The following is a 22555-nucleotide window of genomic DNA, read 5'->3' as shown; positions in this document are numbered from 1 at the left end:
CTTTCTGTGTTTATATCACTCTCTATACACATCATTTTGTTACAGTAAATACGATGCAAATTTGCAGTTATGCAAATTTTCAGTTTTAGTAAATTTCATTTTCAATCTGAATTAATTTCTCTTCCAACCACATCCTCTTATATATTGTTTGTATTTGTATACCGTCAATATCAGCTGAAAACACACGGCCGGCAACTAGCTTCACAGATTATCGGTGAGAAAAAGAAGACGTGAATACTGAAACCAAATTCCATGTATCTAGGGACTCAACATTGCAAATACCTGTACAATATGCATAATAATGTGTGGACAATTCAACGAACACACCAACACAAGCAGTCGAAGTCATGTGCTTATTTCTTTATAATGTGGAAAAAACCCACATATCAATGAAGAAAGTCAGAAACGCTATGTTGGCAAGCAATTTTAACGTCGACAAAAGGGAAGTAATTAGAACACATTAAGTAGAATCATAAATGACGGAGTATATCGAGACAATAGAGACAATTTGTGTTTCAGTTTTTTTTTTTTATTTGTTATGTTTTGTATTGTTTGTTTTTTAATATTTATTTGAAAAAAATGAAGTCAATAGCGATTGGGAATGTTTCTGACTTTCACCACCTTAGAGTAACTTGGTATTTACACTGCGTTGGTTTACCAATGCCAAGTCTCGCTCTATCGAGTAAAATATAGATTGAACAGATTTCCTAAAATCTTCCATGAAATTTCCCTTCAAATCCCATTTAGGGAGTACTGATGTGTATTGAAAGTACGAATCCGAGCTGATGCTGCATTTGCTTCTAAATCAAAACATGTCATCGTCAACCTCGGTTAAAGTCAACCTTGCACAATTCGAAAAATCGGCAAACTCAGATGGATATGAACATTGTGTTAACTCTATCGTGTAAGTCGAAATCCACGCAAGACGAAGGATTTGTCGGTACCTTTGGTTAGACTCTTAAAGATGAAGTCGACTGTATATGCAACAAGTAATTTTCTGTTCTATCTGATGATATCAAAAGACATTGATAATACATATTTGTATGAGTTTTTTCTTTTGTTTTATCCAACTGTCAAAACAAAATGGACTCCGTTTGAATATTCAGGAATCCATCAGTGTTGACTATAACTTGGCAAATTTTTCCACCGGGATGGAACAGTTGTCAGGAGAGCGGCCGTTGTTTGGCGGGTTTGCGGCTGACAATTTGTTGGTATCGCCATTCTGTTGTCTCTTCCTCGAGTCGTCGCTTTGGAAGGTGCGGAGATTGAATGTGATTCGGCGGGAAAAGGACAGCGAGTACAGCCATTTCTCCTTCTTCTTGAGGAAGGCGTGTTGGACCTGAAGTGGAGGGGATCAAAAGTTATTTCAACACTCAGAGCCATCGTCTATAATAAAATGACAAAATTAACTTTCTTCCTCGAAAAGAAAACACAGTCTTTTAAGACCATCAGATTCTGGTGTAATCTACTTCCCGTTTTGGACCGTTTTGAGTTTTATTTTCACGCCCCTCCCGCAAATAGATCCCTATTATCCTCTTTTGTCAATGATTATTATTATGATTATTATTATTATTTTGCAAAACACTGAAAGACTCATTCCTGGGTTGAAATGGTAGTAGATTTATCTCATGAAAAACTGCCAAAATATTTACATCAAAGTACAGAAATGTTATCCGCTTAGGATGTAGTGTATTGTTATGTTTTGTAACGCCCCCAACAGCGATATTTCCAGAGATTAGGGTTAGAGGGTGAGAAATGCGAGAAATTCGTGAGTTTCACGCGTAATGCTTGAGAGTTGGCAGCCCTGAAAGACTATATACTTATCCTGATAATCTTTGTATCTTTATATCACATTGTGATGCTCTAATAACTTACTAATTGTATTTGACGAATCCATAGAATATTCTCATTGTTATCGTAACGTTTTAAAGGACAAGTTCACCTTCATTAACATAAGGATTGAGAGAATGTATCAATATTAGTAGAACACATCATTGAAAGTTTGAGGAAAATCGGACAATCCGTTCAAAAGTTATGAATTTTTGAAGTTTTTGTGCAGTCACCGTTGGATGAGAAGACTACTGCAGTGTATGATGTCACATGCGTACAACAATATAAGGAAAACATAAAGAGAATTTCACAAAATTTCATCTTTTGAAAAAAGTACACATTCCCTTGACTCGTTACTGACACATGTTATGGGTAATGTTATTCCCATTGCCTTTAGAAAGAGGCAAGTCAAGTGTTCTTTTATTATGCGAAAAAAGTGAAAATATGTTAAATTTTCTTTACATTTTCCTTATACTGTTGTACTCATATGACATCACGAGCCTTAGAAGTCTCCTCATCCAGCGGTTCCAACACAAAAGTTTTAAAATTCATAACTTTTGCATCGATTGTCCAATTTTCCTCAAACCTTCAATGAGGTGTTCTACTAATATTGCTGCATTCTCTCAATCCTTATGTTAATGAAGGTGAACTTGTCCTTTAATGATTTTCAAAGTAACGCTGCCATGCTGAAAGTTCTCACTAACGAACCTCGGAATTCAAGAGACAATGAAAGATAAAGATGAAAACGCCTTGGAGCGAGTTGAAAACAGTGAAGAGGTACATGAAAATCACTGTGCCTCCGTTCATCCAGAGCACTCCAAACAGCCAGGTGAGGCCCATTACCGGCAGGAGGATGACGCAGGCTTTGACGCCGTGTCTGATGGAAGAATCAAACAAGGTGAATATTCAATCATCTTGTGCAAGGACCATTGTGTGATGATGAAAAAAATCTCAAATCTCGACTTGTCATGTTTGTGATCCTCTCGTTGTCCAATTGCTCAGCAAGTTGGCGTGTGATTGATAAAATGTAGCTATGAGAAGTCGTTGTGGCTCAGTGGATAAAGTCATTGACTGTCAATCGTGATGAGGTTCCAGGTTCATTCTAAAAACGCAAATGTTGAATCAACATTTAAAAGGGCCGAGGAGTGACAGCATTTTTGAAGTGTTGCATCCAACTTTTGAGATAGCATTTTAAATGTTGAATCTAGCAGGAAAACCAACACTTTGAAAATGCTGTCACTCCTCGGCCCTTTTAAATGCTAATTCAACATTTGTGTTTTTAGAGTGTTCAATTCCCTTGGCAGCAGCTTTTGTGCTCCTAGACAAAAGCATATCGCACCCCCCCCCCCAAAAAAAAAAAAAAAAAAACTCCGATGACTGGAGAAGTATATTTACCTTACTTGGAGAGACTTCACTGAAATTAAGCTGAAACGAACTCGTTTGAATTGTTAGATCTACTTACTCCCAATTATTTGGTAGTTTGAGTGATCTCGTTCCGTCGTTCATTCAATAAAATAGTAATGGTGATTATAATCAGTTTCACTGCATTTTGATACAACGAACTCCAATTAGTAATCCCCAACCAGAGTTCTCTGACAAGCGAACTCCAGCATTTTGACACGATGTGAGTAAATGGGGTTAAAAATGTTTCGATTTAATTACACACACACACACACACACACACACACACACACACAAAATATGGGTATGACTTACTTCGCTCGCGTAATGCGATTGTTGATGACGTGAGGGCCTCCAGCGAGTTTGACGATTTCCCACACGACCCTGGCAACGAGGAAGAGGTTGAGCATGATGATGCTGAGAACGGGGACGATGAAGAACCAAATGGAGTGGTCGACGGGTCGGAGGAAGCATCTGGAAATTACATTTTGGGAAAACAGCAGAAAGGAACTTCAGACATACGAAGTAACTACTCTCCAATGTACTTGTAATTATAGGAAACTACGTTTGTCTTGTGTGATGCTGGCGAAAGCGTCAGATGCATTTCAAGTTTCTTATGTGTATTCTACCGTATTCATGTATATGTATGTAAATATACATTATATATATATATATATGTGTGTGTGTGTGTGTGTGTGTGTGTGACGGAAGAAAATATATATATATATATACACACATACTTACAAAGGGTCGGATTTTTGTGTGACGTCATCCCCAAGCTGACCACGGTAGTATCCGAGAATGACCACAAGAGGAATAAGTGGACATCCTAAATGATGCACAAAAAAAGAAATAAAACAGACGAAAGAACGTATTACACAGGGGACAAAGTATGCTTGTAATACTTTGATCAAATTGACAAAGCAAGTTTAGTTTTTATTAAACACATATACAATACTGTTCAATTGTAACTACTTTAAAACTTCCATTTTCTGTTATAAATCATTTTGTTTATCTTCGTTCCCTGCTTCCTATGCTATTTGTAGAGTTAAAAGGACCAAAACCGACTTTTGGTAGCACTTGATAGTAGAATGGCAGTGCCCATAATATTCAACAATAATAATGATAGTGGCAGTCCTTCTTCTGCATAATTTCTTAGATAATTGTGTGCAAATCGGGTAATACAATATATTTTGGTAATGGAATCAATTTTCCTCTGAATTATGCAAGAGGTAATTTACATATTGATGTTTTCTAAGACATTACGAAAGAATTCTGATTCATGTATGAATCATGTTGAAGAAAATATAAATCAAATCAAATCAAATCAACTTGAACTTATGGATTTAAAATCAAGCAAAGAATTATAAGAATTATGTTCCTTGGAAACAGTCATGAACATGAAATAGCAACGTTTTTTCAATGCTTAACATCTGTTAATAGAACAGTAATGTTAGTCACAACTAACTCTGGGTCTGAGAAATACATTGTGCCTTTGGGTACATAATCTTGAACTTCAGTCATTTCCCTCTCTGTGTAATTGCTACTAATATGTTACAAATATTATACATGTATAATATACTGTATATATCTACATGATGTATTCATACATGATATATATATGTTTCATATTATGTATGTATATGTATACATAATCATAAGCATAGTATAAACTACTATATATGTATATATATATATATATATATACTGTATATGTGTGTGTGTGTGTACGAGTACTATGTATGTATATAAGAGAGGGAGAGAGAGAGGGAGAGAGAGAGAGCAACATCTACAGAGATGAAGAGGACACGGGTATGTTTGTTAATAGCGTCTGTTAGTTTGAATTTTGTGTTTCACTTTGTGAAGTATATAAGACACTATAGAATAGAATACAAATACATCTGTAAATTTGACAGGGCTGTTTAAAGGAGCTTGTATTTATCAACAACAACCACGACGACGACGACGACAACAACAACAACAACAACAAGACAAGACAAAGTGCCGTGAAGTCTTTGGTTCTGTGTTTAACAATCAATAACAAACAGTTGTAAACAACTCACCCCATCCAATGGTCAGGTAAATTCGCATTTTGCTCCCCGGCTTGCTGAAGACAATCACGGCCTTCAAATACAAATTGACGCCCTCTATCAGCATCCAGCAGAAAGCTGCCATGTAGAAGTAGTACAGGAGAGTGGCCACGACCGTGCACGCAACCTTGCAATTTTTCAACCAGACAGAAATGAGAGTGGCGAGCGGTTAATTCACGAGGTCACGCTACGCGCAAACGAGAACGTCAAATTTCAATGACATGAAACAAACGCACGGAGAATAGACCATTGTGCAGTGATGGTTGGAAGGGAAAAATAAATCGATCTTGGCAACCACGGCTGATTTGAAAACGTAAACAAACATGGTTGCCAAGTCAAAAGAATATAAGCCAAGATATATTGTTAATCCCTTTAAATTCACTCAAAAATTTGATTGGTATTTGTGACTGGAGAAAGATCACAAACAAAAGTCATGCTGCGAATTACTGATCATGGTTGACACTCTTTTATAAATGCATAAAGAAATATCAGTGACGTCATACATCGCTCCAAAGGAGCATGTTACCTTTTCAGTAGTGATTAATCAAAATAAATATCTCATTAATGGAGAAAATAATTATAGAATGACTGAAGGGCAGGATGGAGTTATGTAATTCACACCGAGTCGTTCAACTTTTCTCACCTGTGACTTGAAGGATGCGTCAAGACAGAGAAAGACAACTTGCGCTGCTCCCACCGCCACACACAAATTCGTGTGTATCAAGACTCGATCGGATTTGAGCCTACAAGAGGAATGTCCAGAAGAGTGAACATTTTAACGTTCATGGCATAAACGCACGTTACGGTCACAGGTTCACAATTCTGCTTTTTCACCTTTCTTTTAGGAAAGTATATGCCAAGAGTGACTATTTTTACATAAGGACTGATAATATTTAAAATCTTTGAATATCTGGGAGCATGGAAACTACACGGATCTCGTGTGAAGATATGATTTCATTGATATATATTATATATCACTGTATATTGTATTACATATTACAACAATGTTCGTTAGATTAATTATTCATACATACGGAACAAAATATACAATCGTACCTGAGGAAGAGATAAATGCAGATCGTGAGAAGAGCGCCCGCTATCGAAAGTCCACAGCCAGTGGTTGAAATGACATCGGAGATGGCATCATGTTTAGCCGAAAGCTGCGGATTTATGACATCGAAGCGATATACACGTACATGGATTACATGATATATGTCAACAGTAATTTTCCCCAACACAGCCAACAACGAATTACATGCAGTAACTTGAAACTTAAACTTAAGAGACGATTTTTATCTTGTATATGGATTGAGACCATTATCTATGATACTCTCATTGTACCCGATCCAATTACCCCCATTGTAGACCCTGGAGCCTTCGAGCAAGCCAGAAAGGTTCGTTTGAAACGTCGGTATTAATAGTTTAAGGGCAACAGCAAGGTGTGTAGTGAACGTAGTTTTGTTTATTCCACCCAAAGGTCTGACTGTGAAACGAATGTTAGGAGTATTTAAAAGATGAAGCTTGCCCAGCAAACTAATCATTTTCTACTCATTTTCATTTGTAACAGCTAGGATGGGCAATGGGGACAAAGAGTAATGCTATTTATCAGAGTGGTAGATTGACATTTTCTCTTCATTATACTACAATGCGGTATATAGTACTCCAAACACTAAACATGCTATCTTATATGTTGTGAACAAAATTCAAAAAAAAGAAAGGCAGGCATCAATAAGCAAATGCTTTGTCGCATGTGTTCATGTCTGCGCGACATTGCGAAGTTGTTGAAAACAAGTTACTTCAAGTCACAAAATTGAGGAAATACAGTATGTAGTGTAAGGAGGCCAGATGTGGCGTATCTCAGGAAGACGGCGTCGTGGGTGTATACTTGTGCCTTTCTTGTGGTAAGGAGCTTATATTTTCTCCTTTTTTATATTTGAAAGAGAATATACAGCCTGTGTTTCCGGAGGGTATTCTCAAAATGTTTGTCCATCCTAAATTTCTCTCGCTGTCCAAACTTTCTGTCTTCCCGTCTCTAATTCTCCTTCTTTTGTTAAATGCGTTTCTAAATAATTCCCCTCTTGCACTTTTCTCCTCTTTCTATTTAAAGTGATTACCAAGTATTAAAGGTCCGACATGTTCTAAGTGTTTTGATCTGTTTTCCCCCGAGAGGGGACTGCAAAATGAGACGTGACCGTTGCTGTAGTGCAACCGGAGAAGACGGAGCGCAATTTTCGTCTGTTATTCTGGGATTGTCGCAACAAATAATGGATGAAAAAGAATTAAAGAAAGTAGCGGGGCATTGTTCAACCCAAAAATATACATTGATACAATTCGTAGCTGCTCTATAGGGACTCTGAGGAGAATACCACAGAGGTTATTTGACACGAACTGACCTCAATGTTGGCAACTTGCATCAGAACGGCGAAATTTGTCAAATGGCGGCAGGAACACTGAACGTGTGTGTCGTTAGAAAAGTCAACTTCACAGCCCTCTTGGGACCATGCACTGTGAGATTTCAAAAAAAAAAAAGAACGATGGAAATATATTAAACAAAAGACAGATGAACAAAATTCTAATGCCTAAATGCTGCGATGGCACGAGTTGGTACGCTCATTCAGTACAGCTTCCTTTCAAATTGTTCAAATGATGCATTCTTTTTATCACCGAGTTTACATCAACGTTGTCACTATGCTTGTACATATAGTTTTCAATAGAGCCAACCAATATTTAATGGTTCATATATTTAAACAACCGTCTTCTGTAAATGGGGGGGGGGGGGATGGGGTGGATGTATGTCCCATCTCTTTCTACAATAGCTATGTTAAATGCCCAACTAAAATCAAGTCATTTTAAATGTTCAAGACAATCAGACGAGTTACTGTATATAAAGGTGTATAAGCATTTACAGGTAATTCGGGTTTTGTTTTGTTTTATTATTTACTCTTTTTTTTTTTTGCTCTATGTGTAAGGTTGAGTTTAAGAATTAGGTTTCACACAAGGCTTACATGTTAATACAACTGCGGCAGCTCCAAACATTAGTTTCGGTATACATGCATGGTGATCTAATTTAAACGTCATAACAATAAATCACTTAGTGATATGAGCGATAATTAGAATGTGACACAAATTTGTAACTTCGTTGATGGTCCGACAACGAGAAGAGATTTACTTTTCTAGGAGACCGAACTAGATAACCATTTATTGTATGTTAGTCAAATTTAGTGCAAAGTATGTATTCTATATTCAAGTACGAAAATATTTCTGAGAACTTATAATAATTGTGAATAAAAATGTCATGAACAACACTTTCCGGACATAACCCCACAGTCCCGTGAAACAGTCCCGAAATGTTATGTCACATTAAATTGTTGAAACTTTCATCGTAAACATAACTTGATGCAGGATACATAAATCTCGTCCTTCTCGCTGCTTTTTTTTTTCGAGTTTCTTTCAATGTTGGTATTTAATTGGACATATTTATGTCAAATTATCTTTCACGTGGGAACAGTTACTGAAACAGAAAATCCATGAAATTGAGAGGAGGGGAGCACTTTTTGGCTCATAAAGTGATAGATACAACATGAAAGTCGAGAACCGGTCGGGTGTTCGTCGCAAACATATTTCATGAAATTGGAAATACGACGCGTTCAAAGGTTATCAGTTTGATGCCGCCAGGACACGGTATGGAAGGGAACGTGGCGACAAAAGCACTGGCAGGTTTGATCTTAACACTCAACCCGAGGTCTTCCAAACTAAAATCAGAAGTAACGCTACAATTTACCCCGCTGCAGGACGCCAGGTACCAGTCATAATTTGCGAGGTACGAGGTTATAACTCCATGTCAGACTGTTGTCTTCTTGTACAGAGACTTTTATGATAAAAAAAAAGTTGTCAGTCATGAGGACAATTTCTTCTAGAATGTTCTTGCTCCCATCTTTCGGTGCTCCAGAAAAAAACTAAAAGTTAAGAAAGAATTCAGGTATTGCGCACTGTAACTCAGTAGTCGGGTATTTATTTCTCTTTCTGTGCAAGGTATATTAAACACTACTCCAACAGATTAACCATTTCTCCGCAGTTATGATTGCACCCCAAACTGATACCACAGTATTTCTCATTTTCATGGTTCAAATAATCGCTGTGATATGAAATACATTACCCTATGTCATAGTTCCAAAACGAACACAGAGCGTCCCTGTTGAGTCCATAAATCTGTCAAAATTAGAATCAGCATAGAAAATTATCACAATGTATCTACCAGCATTCCATCCCCTTGCATTGTTTCACAAGCCAAAATAAGTCAAATTGTATTCATCTTTCTGTAGGAATATGGCGTCTCGATGTGACCAGGGAGGTGAGACGTCTCACCTCCCTGATGTGACTTTGAAAATATACGTGCACACAAGCAATAATTCTCAACTTACAGTCTGTTTTCAAGGAAGAAAAATGATTACATGGGGTTATGAAGTATTTGGAGTATTTCTTGAATGTTTAAGGACTTGTGTCGGATATTCCAGTAACAACGTGATAAATATGACAAACTTAATGCGGGATACCAAGGGGTGTGTCCCCATAATGCAAATTGCCCAGTTAATAAGTCGGAACAGGGAGGTACCTCCCTGGTCGGAATAAGGCTATATGAGAGAAATTATCAACTCGCCTCATGTAAGCTTATAGTTTCTTCTTTCATGTCTTTTTACAAGTTCTATTGGGTACAATCAATGTTTTTAAACAAATATATACAAAAGTTTGATGAGGTGGGTATGCTCTGCAGTCTCCTTCTTTCCTTCCTTTAGTTATCCTGTCAGTAAAAGAAGTTAGACCAAAGAAGAAATTGTGTTCCTTGACCTTTATCCTCCTGTGTGTGAGGGCAAAACAAGAGAATTGTTGTCGCTGTTTGCTGGGGCTTAGTTAACAAGAGATTGTATTATGCCTCGATGTACTTCATTTGTTTCGATCACATTCATGGCCAGAGTTTCACAACATCATCATAATCTAAGCCCTTAGCTCCCTTTCAAAGCAGTGACATGTCAAAGTCTATTTTCTTTCGCACTCTTCTTTTTTTTTTCTTCATGCCAGGATCAAGCTACCAGAAGACCAATAACATTCCATCTATAATTTGGTCTTGACAAAAAATGTTGTCGCACTTTCGCTACGTGCGAGTCTGCCTGACTTTAAACATTGTCCGCAAATATTGAAGTACCAAATTGAATTTAGGATAGTAAGATAAAGAGAAAAAACATGACTGTATACTCATACAAGCTTGACTTCGCGTCGCGTTCCTCGCTTGCGGCTTTTTCCATTAAAAAGCGACCAAGTGAGACCAATGTACCCCATCACTGAAACATGGTATCGCTTGCAAGAAACTGTCACAATTCATTAACTTGGCAAACTTGCAAACCTGGTCGTCATCACTGCAATACGACGTGTACGCGTACAAGTCTATATCGACAAAACATCATCATTACCATTATATCAATGCGCGTAATAGATATTGCATTTTTATTTGAGTATGAATTCAACAATATATCTGAATCTACGACGACTTGCGCTAGCGTGAAGAAATGTTTTTGCAATATGTGTTGTTTTGATCATTATCAAGACTATCATAAAAATAATAATAATAATGATAATAATAGTAATAAAACGCTTATGATTTTTCAGTCTTGTCAGAAAAATACCCACTTATGGTGTTAAAGGTACGTTGCTGGTATTAAGATGTCTTCATTAAGATATCAATAATGGTAAAGACAGAAAATATATATGTTTCCATCAGACCAGCTATAGTCTATTCCTTTGTCCAGACGAGTTGCACATGAACAAATAAGAGAATAGGCTACACACCAATAACCATTCAAAGCGTATAAGGTCTTCTATAACGAAGAAGAAGAAGAAGCAACTTTTCTGTCTATGATGTCATCTTGTATAAGTATGCGATATTTCTCTTGGGAGCAGGACTGGTGTTTAAAACTATAGGTTGATGATTCGATCTCACCTCCATTCGGTGAAGCGGAAAATCCATTTGAACAGGTTCATTGAAGGTGATGTTAGTGGAGATTGGAGGGTAGAGATTCAGGCTGAGAACCTCGCTTCCTACTACACCGTTGGACGTGGAGTTTCCGGAGGAGCTGTTAAAAAGTAGAGTTAAACAAGGAAATATTTTATTCTTCCCCACAATCTCTTTGAAATGCTGTCATTGAAGATGCTCTAAGCAATCATCAGAAGATGTTAGAGAAGATGTGGCCTGTAGTAAAGATCTCTATGATATCAAGCGTTATTTATTTTATAGTGAGTTGTGACTCATCTAATGAGAATGAACTTAAAGCTCCAAATTTACATATTAGTATTTACAATAGATGTGTGTGTATATATATATGGAAACATATATATTTTGTAGGCTGCAGATATCATCGCTTATTTTTTGTTGCATACATGACGCCCGTTTTGGATCCTTTCACACCATTGGTTGTGAACTTACGCAAAGTACAGTGTACTTTCTTCTCAGTACGTATAGCAGGAGAGGACTGAAACCATCGCTTTCGTGCCTCCATGCATGTAATTTGCATGTCAGTCAGATTCAAACCTAATCCACTATTAGCCATAAACCACTCTCATTTTCTTTCATATGCCATCATAAAGTGTAACTATGTCGCATATCGCATCAAATTACTGCGCAGTTGCATTTACTAGTGATTTGTCTCGGCAGCGTTTAAAGGAGGAGATAAAATTCCTATATCGTTAAAATGATCACTCTTTGATTCATGGAATGTGCTTACCTTTCCACATCTGCTGCCACGGTACACATATCGATCATGCCGCCGAGTGATCGGAACAAGATCGATACCAAAGCCTTGCTTTTCATCTCTCTGATGACAGACAATGGAAAGGAGGCGCGAGTTTCAACAACGGAAGAATCCGGGTCATCAGACGTGGAAACGTGTGTTGCTGTATCGCTTGCTGTTAGTGTCAGGGCTTTGATTTTGATCACTTTGTAGCAGAACAGAGACAGACAGACAGACAGAAAATTACCGGCACGCCCAACTCTGGATAATGTTCCTTTTAAATACACATGCTTACCCAGTATAATGTTCCTTTTAAGTACACATGCTTACCCAGTATAATGTTCCTTTTAAATACACATGCTTACGAAACTTCACTGCCTAGAACTTAGCTTGTGATCTTGCCTAGTTTTAGGCGTTTTTTAAAGGTGTTCGCACGAGCCAAGCTGAGTGTGACGTCACACTGTACCGAAATCGACACAAGATGACCAAACGTAAAGGGAAGTTTCAATTTTACACGCAGTTTGGAAGCAAATGCGATGCCTACAGAAGGTCATACGATGACTCCCGAACCACACTCGAAGTCACACGAAGATGTGAATCTTTATTATGAAATGAACCTTCGCCAGATCTTCGGGCTATTTGGGGTTTGCCAAAGATTTCGCCGCCGGTCACAAAGTCGCCACCGGAGCCTGAAAAACTCCATCGGCATTCATACGATGGCTTAGGATGCCCTCACAAATGACAGGAAGTTTAAACGACGAGAGTCGAATTAAAAATGTTCTTCATCATATAATATATGTCCGTCTTTGCTCAAGATCGGGGCAGTGTGTCACCTAAAGCCAAGCGCGTTGCCGCGAGGGCCTTTTGAGATCTACTAATAGGCGTTTTCACATTAGCTCGATGTTTCGAAATAGCGCGCTATTTTCTGACTTGGGAAATTTTCCCGATAGCGAAATAGCGCGCTATTTGATAAGGTGAACACAAATTAGCGCGCTAATTGTATCGCTCTGATCGAGAAAATTTCTCGACTCCAACTCGGGAAATTTCTGAAATAGCGGGATAGTAGCGCGCTATTTGATAATGTGAAAACGACTCGAGAACTTAGCGCGATGAATCCCATCATGCCTACCGTGTGTGACCCGATCGATCGAGGCAAGCTGCACACAAATCATGAGGAATTTTTGAGAGGGCACACACATTACTGATGCTGTTTGCACATACTCAGCTGTCGAATTAGCTATTTCAAAATGTTTAACTATTCGGGCTACCCCCTCTTCGGGCTGATGTGAATAAGAAATGACATAGCGCTCTAATTCGCAATCGCGGAAAATATTTCGAGCTTGGATTTTTATCGGGCTGATGTGAAAACGCCTAGTCATGAGCCGGGAGACAACCGACCCGTTCACAGTTCCTGCTGAACAATTCCAGTCTCTGAATAATTTAAATTATTACTGTTGTCACTATTGTACTATGTTACTATTGTCACTTCAGCCCACTGATTGGCTAGATTCAGTCATCGGCCACTGGGGTGAAGTGTCTATATTAGCATAATTATATGCTTCGTTCAACAGAGCTGGCAGCTAAACTCAGCAAATCAAAGATTAATTGATGTGTCCCTGTAGGTTTCACTCTATCTAACCTGACGACCCTTATCCGCTGCTAATATTAAAAGCGTCTTCTAAACAAAGGCTATCTTAATTATTGCGCGGCAAACTTTTTAACCGTCATTATTCTCGTGAAATCTGAACAGATTTCACACATTGATGCAGTGTGATGTGTAAATTGCCATTTTAGGCATTCATTAAGCTTTTACGTAATCAAATCAAAGACTGACTGAATTCACGAGCTGAGCACCCTGGGTCTCTTACACTTCAAAGGCCAGCTTCATGAACAGTGTCCTCTATATACTCTTCTACATATTGAACCTGTGTAATATTCCATGCTCCATTGTGCCTTTTGTCAATATTGGAGAAGAAATAAATAGTTAATAAAATGAATATTATATAAATTATGATAAATAGATTTGAATAAATTGATAATGAACACATAGCTTTAGTGGTAGAGATAAATGTGTAATAATGATATAATAATGACCATAATGAAATCAACAGAAATGGTGGTGGTGTGTTTTCAGTCTTTAGAAGAAAAAAAAAATCACACTTGCGAAGGGCAAATCGCTGTTTTTGTTGTTGTTGTTGTTGTTGGTGGTGGTGGTGTTGTTGGTGTTGTTGATGATGATGATGATGTTTTTAATTGTTGCTCATACCTGCGACCCCGAAGTCTCGGACCAGCGAAGATTCATTGCGGTTGATCATATCTCGGGCAAGATCGAGGGCCAGATTTTCCAACGCCAGGGCAGCGTCCGCGGCAAAGTTAGAAGTGATGTACTAGAATTCAACGAAGCAAGAAGAAAAGGTTATTTGCACGTTACTTTCAAATTTATAAATTTCACTTGTATCTTAGAAATGAAGCACAAATTCTCTCTCTCAGATTGCTCCGCACTTCTCTCCCTTAGTCCCATGTCACCTACTGCGCGTGTGGTCTTTCGAGAAAAAGATACGACATCCGAAACCGCCTCCTGCCATGTTTATGCCCATGACTTTTAATAATTTCAATACACTTGCATGGGTTAACCAGGGAGTGAGAGAGAGAGAGAGAGAGGGGGGAGGGGGGAGGGAAAACAAGAGATGCCGTACTACAAAGCGGGGGGTAAATTATTACGTTTGTTCTACGAAGGTATGTCAGACTAAATCACCGACATTTTGGCACTGTTCTGATGATGATTAATCACGTTATTGCCGAAAAGTGATCGCATGACAAATGATCATTGCACTTTCAGGACTACCCGAAGACCGAAATATATTAAAAAAAAAAAAAAAAAACCCGCTCTACGAGAGATGCAAACAAAACTGTGATAGAAGGTTAAATGACTGGATACTCCAGGAGTTTAAACTTGACACTGATGTGCCAGGGTACAGGATGATAAATGACGACCATAACATCATGATTGAGGGAGAGAGAAGGAAAGACAAAGAGAGAGAGAGAGAGACGAAGAGTGAATGAGAAAAATAGATAGACAGATAGAGGGAGGGAAAAATAGATAGATAAAGTAACGGTAACGTGAATTTGTTACATTAGTTTGGCAACTGACACAGATTAATATTTTGGAGATCGAAGGACGGTATAATGACACTACACCGTCATGATTGTACGTGTATAAGCAAACTTCTGGCAAACCAAGAAGTTACCATTACACTCCTCGTTCAAACCTCAAAATTTGTTCCTACCGGGGGCTCACCAAATCTAGCATCTATTGATTCAGTTTTATTCAAAAAATGAACAGGTATAGTCACATTCAGGCCTCAGCTGCCTGCTTTTCACGCGAGCCCTGTTACAAATATACTGCATACACGAATAGAACGGAAAGTCTAAAGATTTACAGAAATTTTGAGAAAGTTATTACTTTGAAGTATCTTTGGAATGTTTTCTACACTTGATGATAAGAACCATGAGAACTATGACCAAGGCCTCTCTATTCTACGCAATAGAATGTTAATTAAAATACTGCTCACACAAACAATTCTTATTTGTAGCAGGTGGCGTCTCAATGGTTAGGCACCAGGATGCATGCTTGCCCCCAAGTACAAAATCCCTTTATTGTTCTCATCTTTTAAAATCAAGGTCTTTTTTTAAAGAATTGTAACATTACGGTGAATTTCTTGCATTGATAACTCGCTTATTACCGTCAAATTCTTGCATAGTTTCCCTGATTCTTTAACAGCTTGAATTGCGTTCCACAACTCCAAAGCCTGGAAGGGAGGCCGTATTCGAGTTTGAGAAAGCAAAAGAAAAATAGAACAAAAATTAGCAGTGCAAGAGTTTCTTCTGATGTCTGCATCACCTTCTTAATTTGCTAGTATTTGCTGTGAGCGCTGCGTTCCTTACAGGACAGAAAACATGATCAAAATTAAACAAAACAAAAGAAAAGAAAAGAAAACATACAAGAAATAACTCTGCATATTCATCTCACGTACAAGTTCCGTTTTGTAAAAAATTGATAGGGACAACATGAATTTACGCTATATACGCTGGAAGTAGAAAATAAAATACAGCTACAGCGTCCATGATTCTTTGTATATTTCATTTATTTTTATTTCGTTTATTTTTTTCAATCTCTAACAGAACTTGTAAATACATTTTTCCTTCCACATAAAATATAAAAACATATATCTGTGAATATTACAAAATATGACAAGTGGAATTTATAGATATACAAATGACAAGGTGAAAAAGAAAAAAGCACCAAAAAAAAAAATCTGAAATCACGAAAATGCAGGAGATGGGGAGGAATGCTGAAGAAGCAAAGCTTGTAGGGTGCATTCCCCCAAACATATAGTAACATCTTATATCATTAATCTTCTACTTAACACATGAGACTAAATTAACAACAAGAATTACACAAACTACAGATAAAAACCTAACTACCCCTAGACAAACACCCAGAGAAATCCACTAAGTCGCTGTCATGCAGAAACGCAGAAACTAGAACAGGAAAAGTAAGACAGAAAGATGAAGAAGAACTGATAACATGGTGGAAAATAGGAAGAAAAAACAATGTCGAATGAGAAGACGAAAAGTGATGAGTGAACGGAGCCGCTATGTCATACGCATAAAGTGAAAGTCAATATATTTTTAATGATGACATTCGAATGAATTCTTATAATTGTCTAAAAATTGTCCAATTGTCTATATTGTTACACATACATATTTCCGTTGGTTTATTATTATCTACCACTCCATAAACATTGAAGTAATAATGTATACAGTTTAAAACAACAATAACAAAAAGAATAAATTTGTGATATCCTTTTACGAACAAGTTCAATTTTCAAAATACAGATACATTAATTTAGGTTATACATGTTGGTGGTTGGTCAAAATTACAGTTACCGGCGTCCATGATTCTTTGGATATCATTTCCCTGGGATTTATTTGTATCTATCATATTTACACGCTTCTTCAATGAAGAAAAAAATGCTCCTACGAATCTTTTGAATAGATGTTTTTTCTTTACCGTCACGTTTTTGCTGATTTCGTCCGAATTCCCGCTCCCTCCTAGAGCAGTCTTCAATTCATCGACCCCCTGAGAGAAACGAAACCACGATAGTGTTTCATATCCAAGGTCAAGAGTCATGTTCAGCGAATGAAGAGATGAGGGTTGTTTGGATGTGCGTTCACAACCTCCATTTGAGCATGCGCAGAAGACACGTCATTTGAAGGGGGAACGACATGAGATTCAGTTCGCATGCTGGACAGCACTCTTAAATTTATTAATGCAACGCGTGAACACGCAGACAAACACACACACGTACACATGCACACATACACACACGCACGCACACACACATGATAATAAATATGTAATGGAATACAGAGGTTGAATATAAATTATCAGCGTACACAACGTGGGGGACTATGATGACTATTTCTTGAGAAACATTGCTGTTCCTATCAAGTGTGACAGATACTAGACTCCTGATAAAATACACACTAATGCGGTCAAAAGGTTACCACTAATAAGGTTGTCATTTTGAAAAAAGAGAGCTTTCTTAAAGGTAATGGATCATGGTTTCGCAAGGTCACATTCATAAATATCGTTTCACGATGTAAACATTGTTTCGCCTACAAGATACATAAAAAACAAAATGTTCAATCTTAAAAAAATGATGTAACTTTATGAGCAATAGTATAAAGCAAAAACATGGAAAGATATCAAATGAAGATATTATGCAGTCAAAATTGGGGAGTCTTTGGTTTGTCTATTTTTTATTAATTTATTCAGTTTTTTTAATAGCAGGGTAGCCCTTTCAGCTCACTCGGAACTGCTCTGCCAAGGGGCCCTGCATCACGTACAAAATACAGTTTGAGTAAAAATAAAAAACAACAACACAAGTTACAAACACGGTAACAAAGAGGAAACATAAAAAACATAAGATTGTATAAGTCCATATAGAGAAAAGGGGAGAAAAGGGTTATACAATATACAACCCTTTATTTAATGTCGATATTGCTGTTAAAAACAAGAAAAGGATGATGAGTTATTTCTGAACAATTAGTTTCATTTGAAAGGTTTGATTGATACCGAGTGATAAGGATGATGACAAAAAGTGAATCTGCCTTATCGAAGAGTTAGTGATCTAAATGATCACGAACTTACACGAAAGTCATACTAATATAATGTGTCATTAAAACTTTATTTATTACATGTGTATTGAAACTATCAACGATATGACGTGCGATTCGAAGTCATCTTAATACCGTAATATCAGAAAGAGTGTAACGAAATCGGTAACTATCCGGGTAGTGTATTTTGTAAGCTGTGTATGAGAAATATGATATTCAAACGCTTGGTATGTCACGTGACCAAGTGAACCGCAAAGGATTCGTATATACGATATACTATTATTTATGAATATACCAGCAAATCTAGGTCCAGCAGGGAGCAAAAAAAAAAAAAAAAATGGTCCAGGTGAGCCTTGATAGCCCAGTTTCCAGACATTTTGCGATCTGTTTGCACATTGTTTGTGTGTTCGTTTCTCTGTTTGTGTGTTCTATATTCCTTTGCTCGTCAACGTCACTTCGCTGATTTCACTTTGCGCTGGTACTACCCCGAAGAGAAAAACATAATTATATATATCAATATATCAACAAACTAATACATAAATAAATAAATAAATAAATACGATAAAAATAAATACGTATTTCGCTCTACACTGTGCGATATATATATATATATTATATATATCATATACTAGGTGTTTCAAAAAAATCTTTTGATCATTAATAGTTCAAAAACTATTCATCCGATAAAATTATCATTGATATGAGTAATAGCTGAATAGTGTCCAATTTTGTTGGAGGTGATTTGAATGTGAAAGCATAAATCAGTTTCATTAAATCTAAGATTGATTTGAAGTAAGGTTTCAGATCTTGGTAAAATTTTAACCCTCTGTACAAAAATTGAACTTTGCACAGGAACCAATGATGTGTATGGAGTGTGTGCTGACAATGGCCCTGAACAATGGACATGCCTGAACCACCTGTTGACTAGGCGTCAGTCTCGCGCTCCCAGGCACATGAATGTTTAATCAACAAGGAAAAGTAGAAATTACGCGGTGCGTAATATATGTCCCCGCCGGAAGTAGCATTTTGTAGCAAAATGTACAATACAGGACAAAAATCAAGGTCAAAGGTCAAAGAAGTCAAAGGTCAAAATTCTGTGTACAAGTTTTGAAGCCCTCACCTAGTGCCATCACATAAAGCAAACAGAATCGAAGTCGGGTTAGAAATGGCGAAGGAGTAGCATTTTGTAGCTAATGTACAATATAGGTCAAAAATCAAGGTCAAAGGTCAAAGAAGTCAACGGTCAAAATTTTGTGTAGAAGTTTTGAAGCCCTCACCTAGTGTCATCACATAAAGCAAACGGAATCGAAATCAGGTTAGAAATGGCGAAGGAGTAGCATTTTGTAGCAAAATGTACAATACAGGTCAAAAAATCAAGGTCAAAGGTCAAAGAAGTCAAAGGTCAAAATTCTGTGTAGAAGTTTTGAAGCCCTCCACTAGTGCCATCACATAAAGCAAACGGAATCGAAATCGGGTTAGAAATGGCGAAGGAGTAGCATTTTGTAGCAAAATGTACAATATAGGTCAAAGGTCAAGGTCAAAGGTCACAACTGAAATTCTGTGTAGAAGTTTGAAAGCTCCCATGTAGTGCTCTCATATAAAGCAAACAGAATCAAAATCGGCTCATAAATGACAGAGAAGCAGCAAATTGAACATTTTTATCACACACGGACGCACACACGGACACACGGACGGACGCACGGACACACGGACACACACATGGACACACACACGTACGGAGCCCGTTTCATAGTCCCCTGCTCGAACTCGTTCGGCGGGGACAATAATTCATGTGGATTGCCCTGGGCACTGTTCGTCTGAACTCATGCACGGTAAAGGATAAAATGCATGTACATGGAAAAAGTAAGCACATGTTTCCATGTGCTTGCAAACACCACATTTCATTCCAGGTGACAATCATTTTCAAATTTTGCTTCACATATCACTAAATTTGGGATATAGATAAACATATGATCTGAAGTTCTTCATTTCAATACAACTGTCTACTAATAGTCTGACAAATTTGTCGCTTTTTCGATAAAAAGAGATAATTTTTGGTAAAGAGTTCAGCAGCATTTTTCATTGGGGCGATTTGTTTCACAGTATAGATTTATTTAAGGCTCCATATACACAAGTGTATACTCTAATTGATTTTCTTTGCTTCCTGTCACCATGTTTACGACAGAACAGAAGGTATTCATTGTAATTTCGTTTTTCAGAAGTAGGGAGAGCACTGTCGTGACTCAACGACAGTATATGTAGGCGTTTGACTTTACACAGATACTGCCAGAGGCTGAATAAAGACTAGTTGTGATAGTGGAATTTCTCATGAATAAATAATGAAGCATTCAAACCCTGGCCATTGTTCAGGACCATTGTCAGGGTGTTAACCACACACTCCCATACACACCCATTGACCCCTGTGCAAAGTGAAAGTTTTGTACAGAGGGTTGAAAATAGAGCAAAATATGGAACCTAAATGTGAAATTAATCATGGATTTCATGAAACTGATTTATGCTTTCATATTTAAACCACCTTCAACAAAATTGCACACTATTCAGCTATCACTCATGCCAATGACAGTGTTATCTGATATATAGGTTTTGAATTATTAAGAATCAAAAGTGGGACACTTTGTACATATCCCTACTATGTCAATATGTTCAACTCACATCACTAGAAACGTTGCGTAGCAGGATTGTAGAGCTTTGTGTGTCGCCTTCTGTCGGTTCAGGGTTGATCATCATATCTATTAGAAGCATTGGTCAGAAAAAAAGTTCATTCAAATAATTTACGTAGGCATACGTACACCAAGGAAAGAGACAAAAAGAACGCGAGAAAATCAACATTTTGTTCTTGGTGTTCATGAAAGTGATTTTTTTTTTCCACCGACTAAAAACCAATGACCACTTCACTGCGCCTTCCATAACAAACACTGTTTCTTTCAAACTGCATAAATGCTCATCACATAATGAACAATGTCATGAATACCTAACCTATACAACTAATACCCTGGTATTTTCCAGGAAGTCTTAGAGTGCGGTTGCATATCTTGAATATAATTCTCATTAAAGGGTTCCTGCAATCTAAATGGAGGTTGACTTCTTTTGATGCTTTTTTGGTCTGTACATATAGTCTAATCACTAAAACACTTCATGAAAATATGCATCATATATCTTTGCACATATTTTAAAGACCTTTTCTGGACCCTCTTAAGCCCCACCTCCAGAAAAATCATCAGGATCGTCTTTATTCGTATTCTATCTGTGACATCATTCTCCTGTAACACTTGGGCTGAACAATAGACACAGTAACGCCATACCATTCACTGCTATCACTAACTTTTACTAGCAACAGCAACACAACGTTCTTTTCATGCAAATGTGTCTTCACTTTCCGTGTTTTTGCACCAGCCATGTCTATGGCTGTGGGTTACTTATTATGGGAACTATAGACAACATTGTAGGTTGATGTCCTCCCACACATTTCATAATATCCATTTATCTCTTTCCTGCTATTTTTAGAACCAGAAAGCTCATAATTAATGGCGTAGTTAGATGAGAGGGAAGAACATATCAATGTACTGAACGTACAAACATGTGCATCCTTATCCTGTGTATAAGCATGGACCTAGTAGGTCCATGGTATAAGTGCGTTCAAGAACAAACACGGATCTTTTGACCCATGCGCTGTCCGTCATGCTATGGAGTTCAGCACCTGGGCAATTGTAGGAGCAGTTCCTCTATAACTATCAGCTAGTAAACATCGCGACCCTATTTTCCCCTTTCAACTGAAGTATTCTCATGCTCTCAAATAGATTTGATTGTATCAGAAGGCTACACAAAAGGTTAGGCTCATCGGTCAAAGGGTTGGTACTGCCTGGCAAGGAATTCGTTCTTGCTATTATGACAGATACTGCATGCACCATGTCGCAACTCCAGAGGGTGCATGCTATATAGCTCGTCTATACCTACTGCTTAGTGCTACAGCCTATCTTTCAACATATTTCGACTTTCTTTACCATGATAGAACTTATACTTGAAGACATCTCATCAACAATAACCAAAACAACAAAAGCAATTGCATATTGGGCCACAACAGGGCTCTAAAATCGATAAGAGTAATTGTGATTTCGCAGATTTTCTGCCACAACCAATAGATTCATCCTTATTCCTAAACCCAACTGATTTTATTGAAATATTAAGAATCGTTCGCGCTTTTAAAAATAGTTATTCTGTCAGTCATGATGAAATCAGCACTAATTTACTTAA

General features: G+C 37.5%; 1 protein-coding gene across 1 annotated transcript in view; it reads right to left on the bottom strand.

Moving 5' to 3' along the window:
- Positions 1-378: 378 nt before the first annotated feature.
- The window catches only part of LOC140229119 (uncharacterized), a 32668-nt gene continuing 10491 nt past the window's right edge, over positions 379-22555 (bottom strand). The window contains exons 4-18 of the mRNA XM_072309385.1: positions 20957-21033; positions 17175-17243; positions 15844-15909; positions 14367-14487; positions 12095-12305; positions 11293-11446; positions 9478-9509; positions 7715-7826; positions 6378-6481; positions 5965-6064; positions 5295-5448; positions 3976-4060; positions 3547-3705; positions 2539-2707; positions 379-1339 (exon numbers count right to left, since the gene is read on the bottom strand). Coding sequence (XP_072165486.1) covers positions 1124-1339; positions 2539-2707; positions 3547-3705; positions 3976-4060; positions 5295-5448; positions 5965-6064; positions 6378-6481; positions 7715-7826; positions 9478-9509; positions 11293-11446; positions 12095-12305; positions 14367-14487; positions 15844-15909; positions 17175-17243; positions 20957-21033 — 1829 coding nt within the window. The 3' untranslated portion in view covers positions 379-1123. The remainder of the gene's footprint in view (positions 1340-2538; positions 2708-3546; positions 3706-3975; positions 4061-5294; positions 5449-5964; positions 6065-6377; positions 6482-7714; positions 7827-9477; positions 9510-11292; positions 11447-12094; positions 12306-14366; positions 14488-15843; positions 15910-17174; positions 17244-20956; positions 21034-22555) is intronic.

This window comes from Diadema setosum, chromosome 5, assembly GCF_964275005.1.
Source record: "Diadema setosum chromosome 5, eeDiaSeto1, whole genome shotgun sequence".
In the NCBI taxonomy this organism is placed as follows: domain Eukaryota; kingdom Metazoa; phylum Echinodermata; class Echinoidea; order Diadematoida; family Diadematidae; genus Diadema; species Diadema setosum.
Note: the sequence above shows the minus strand (reverse complement) of the source record. Positions and strands in the feature narration are given on the sequence as shown.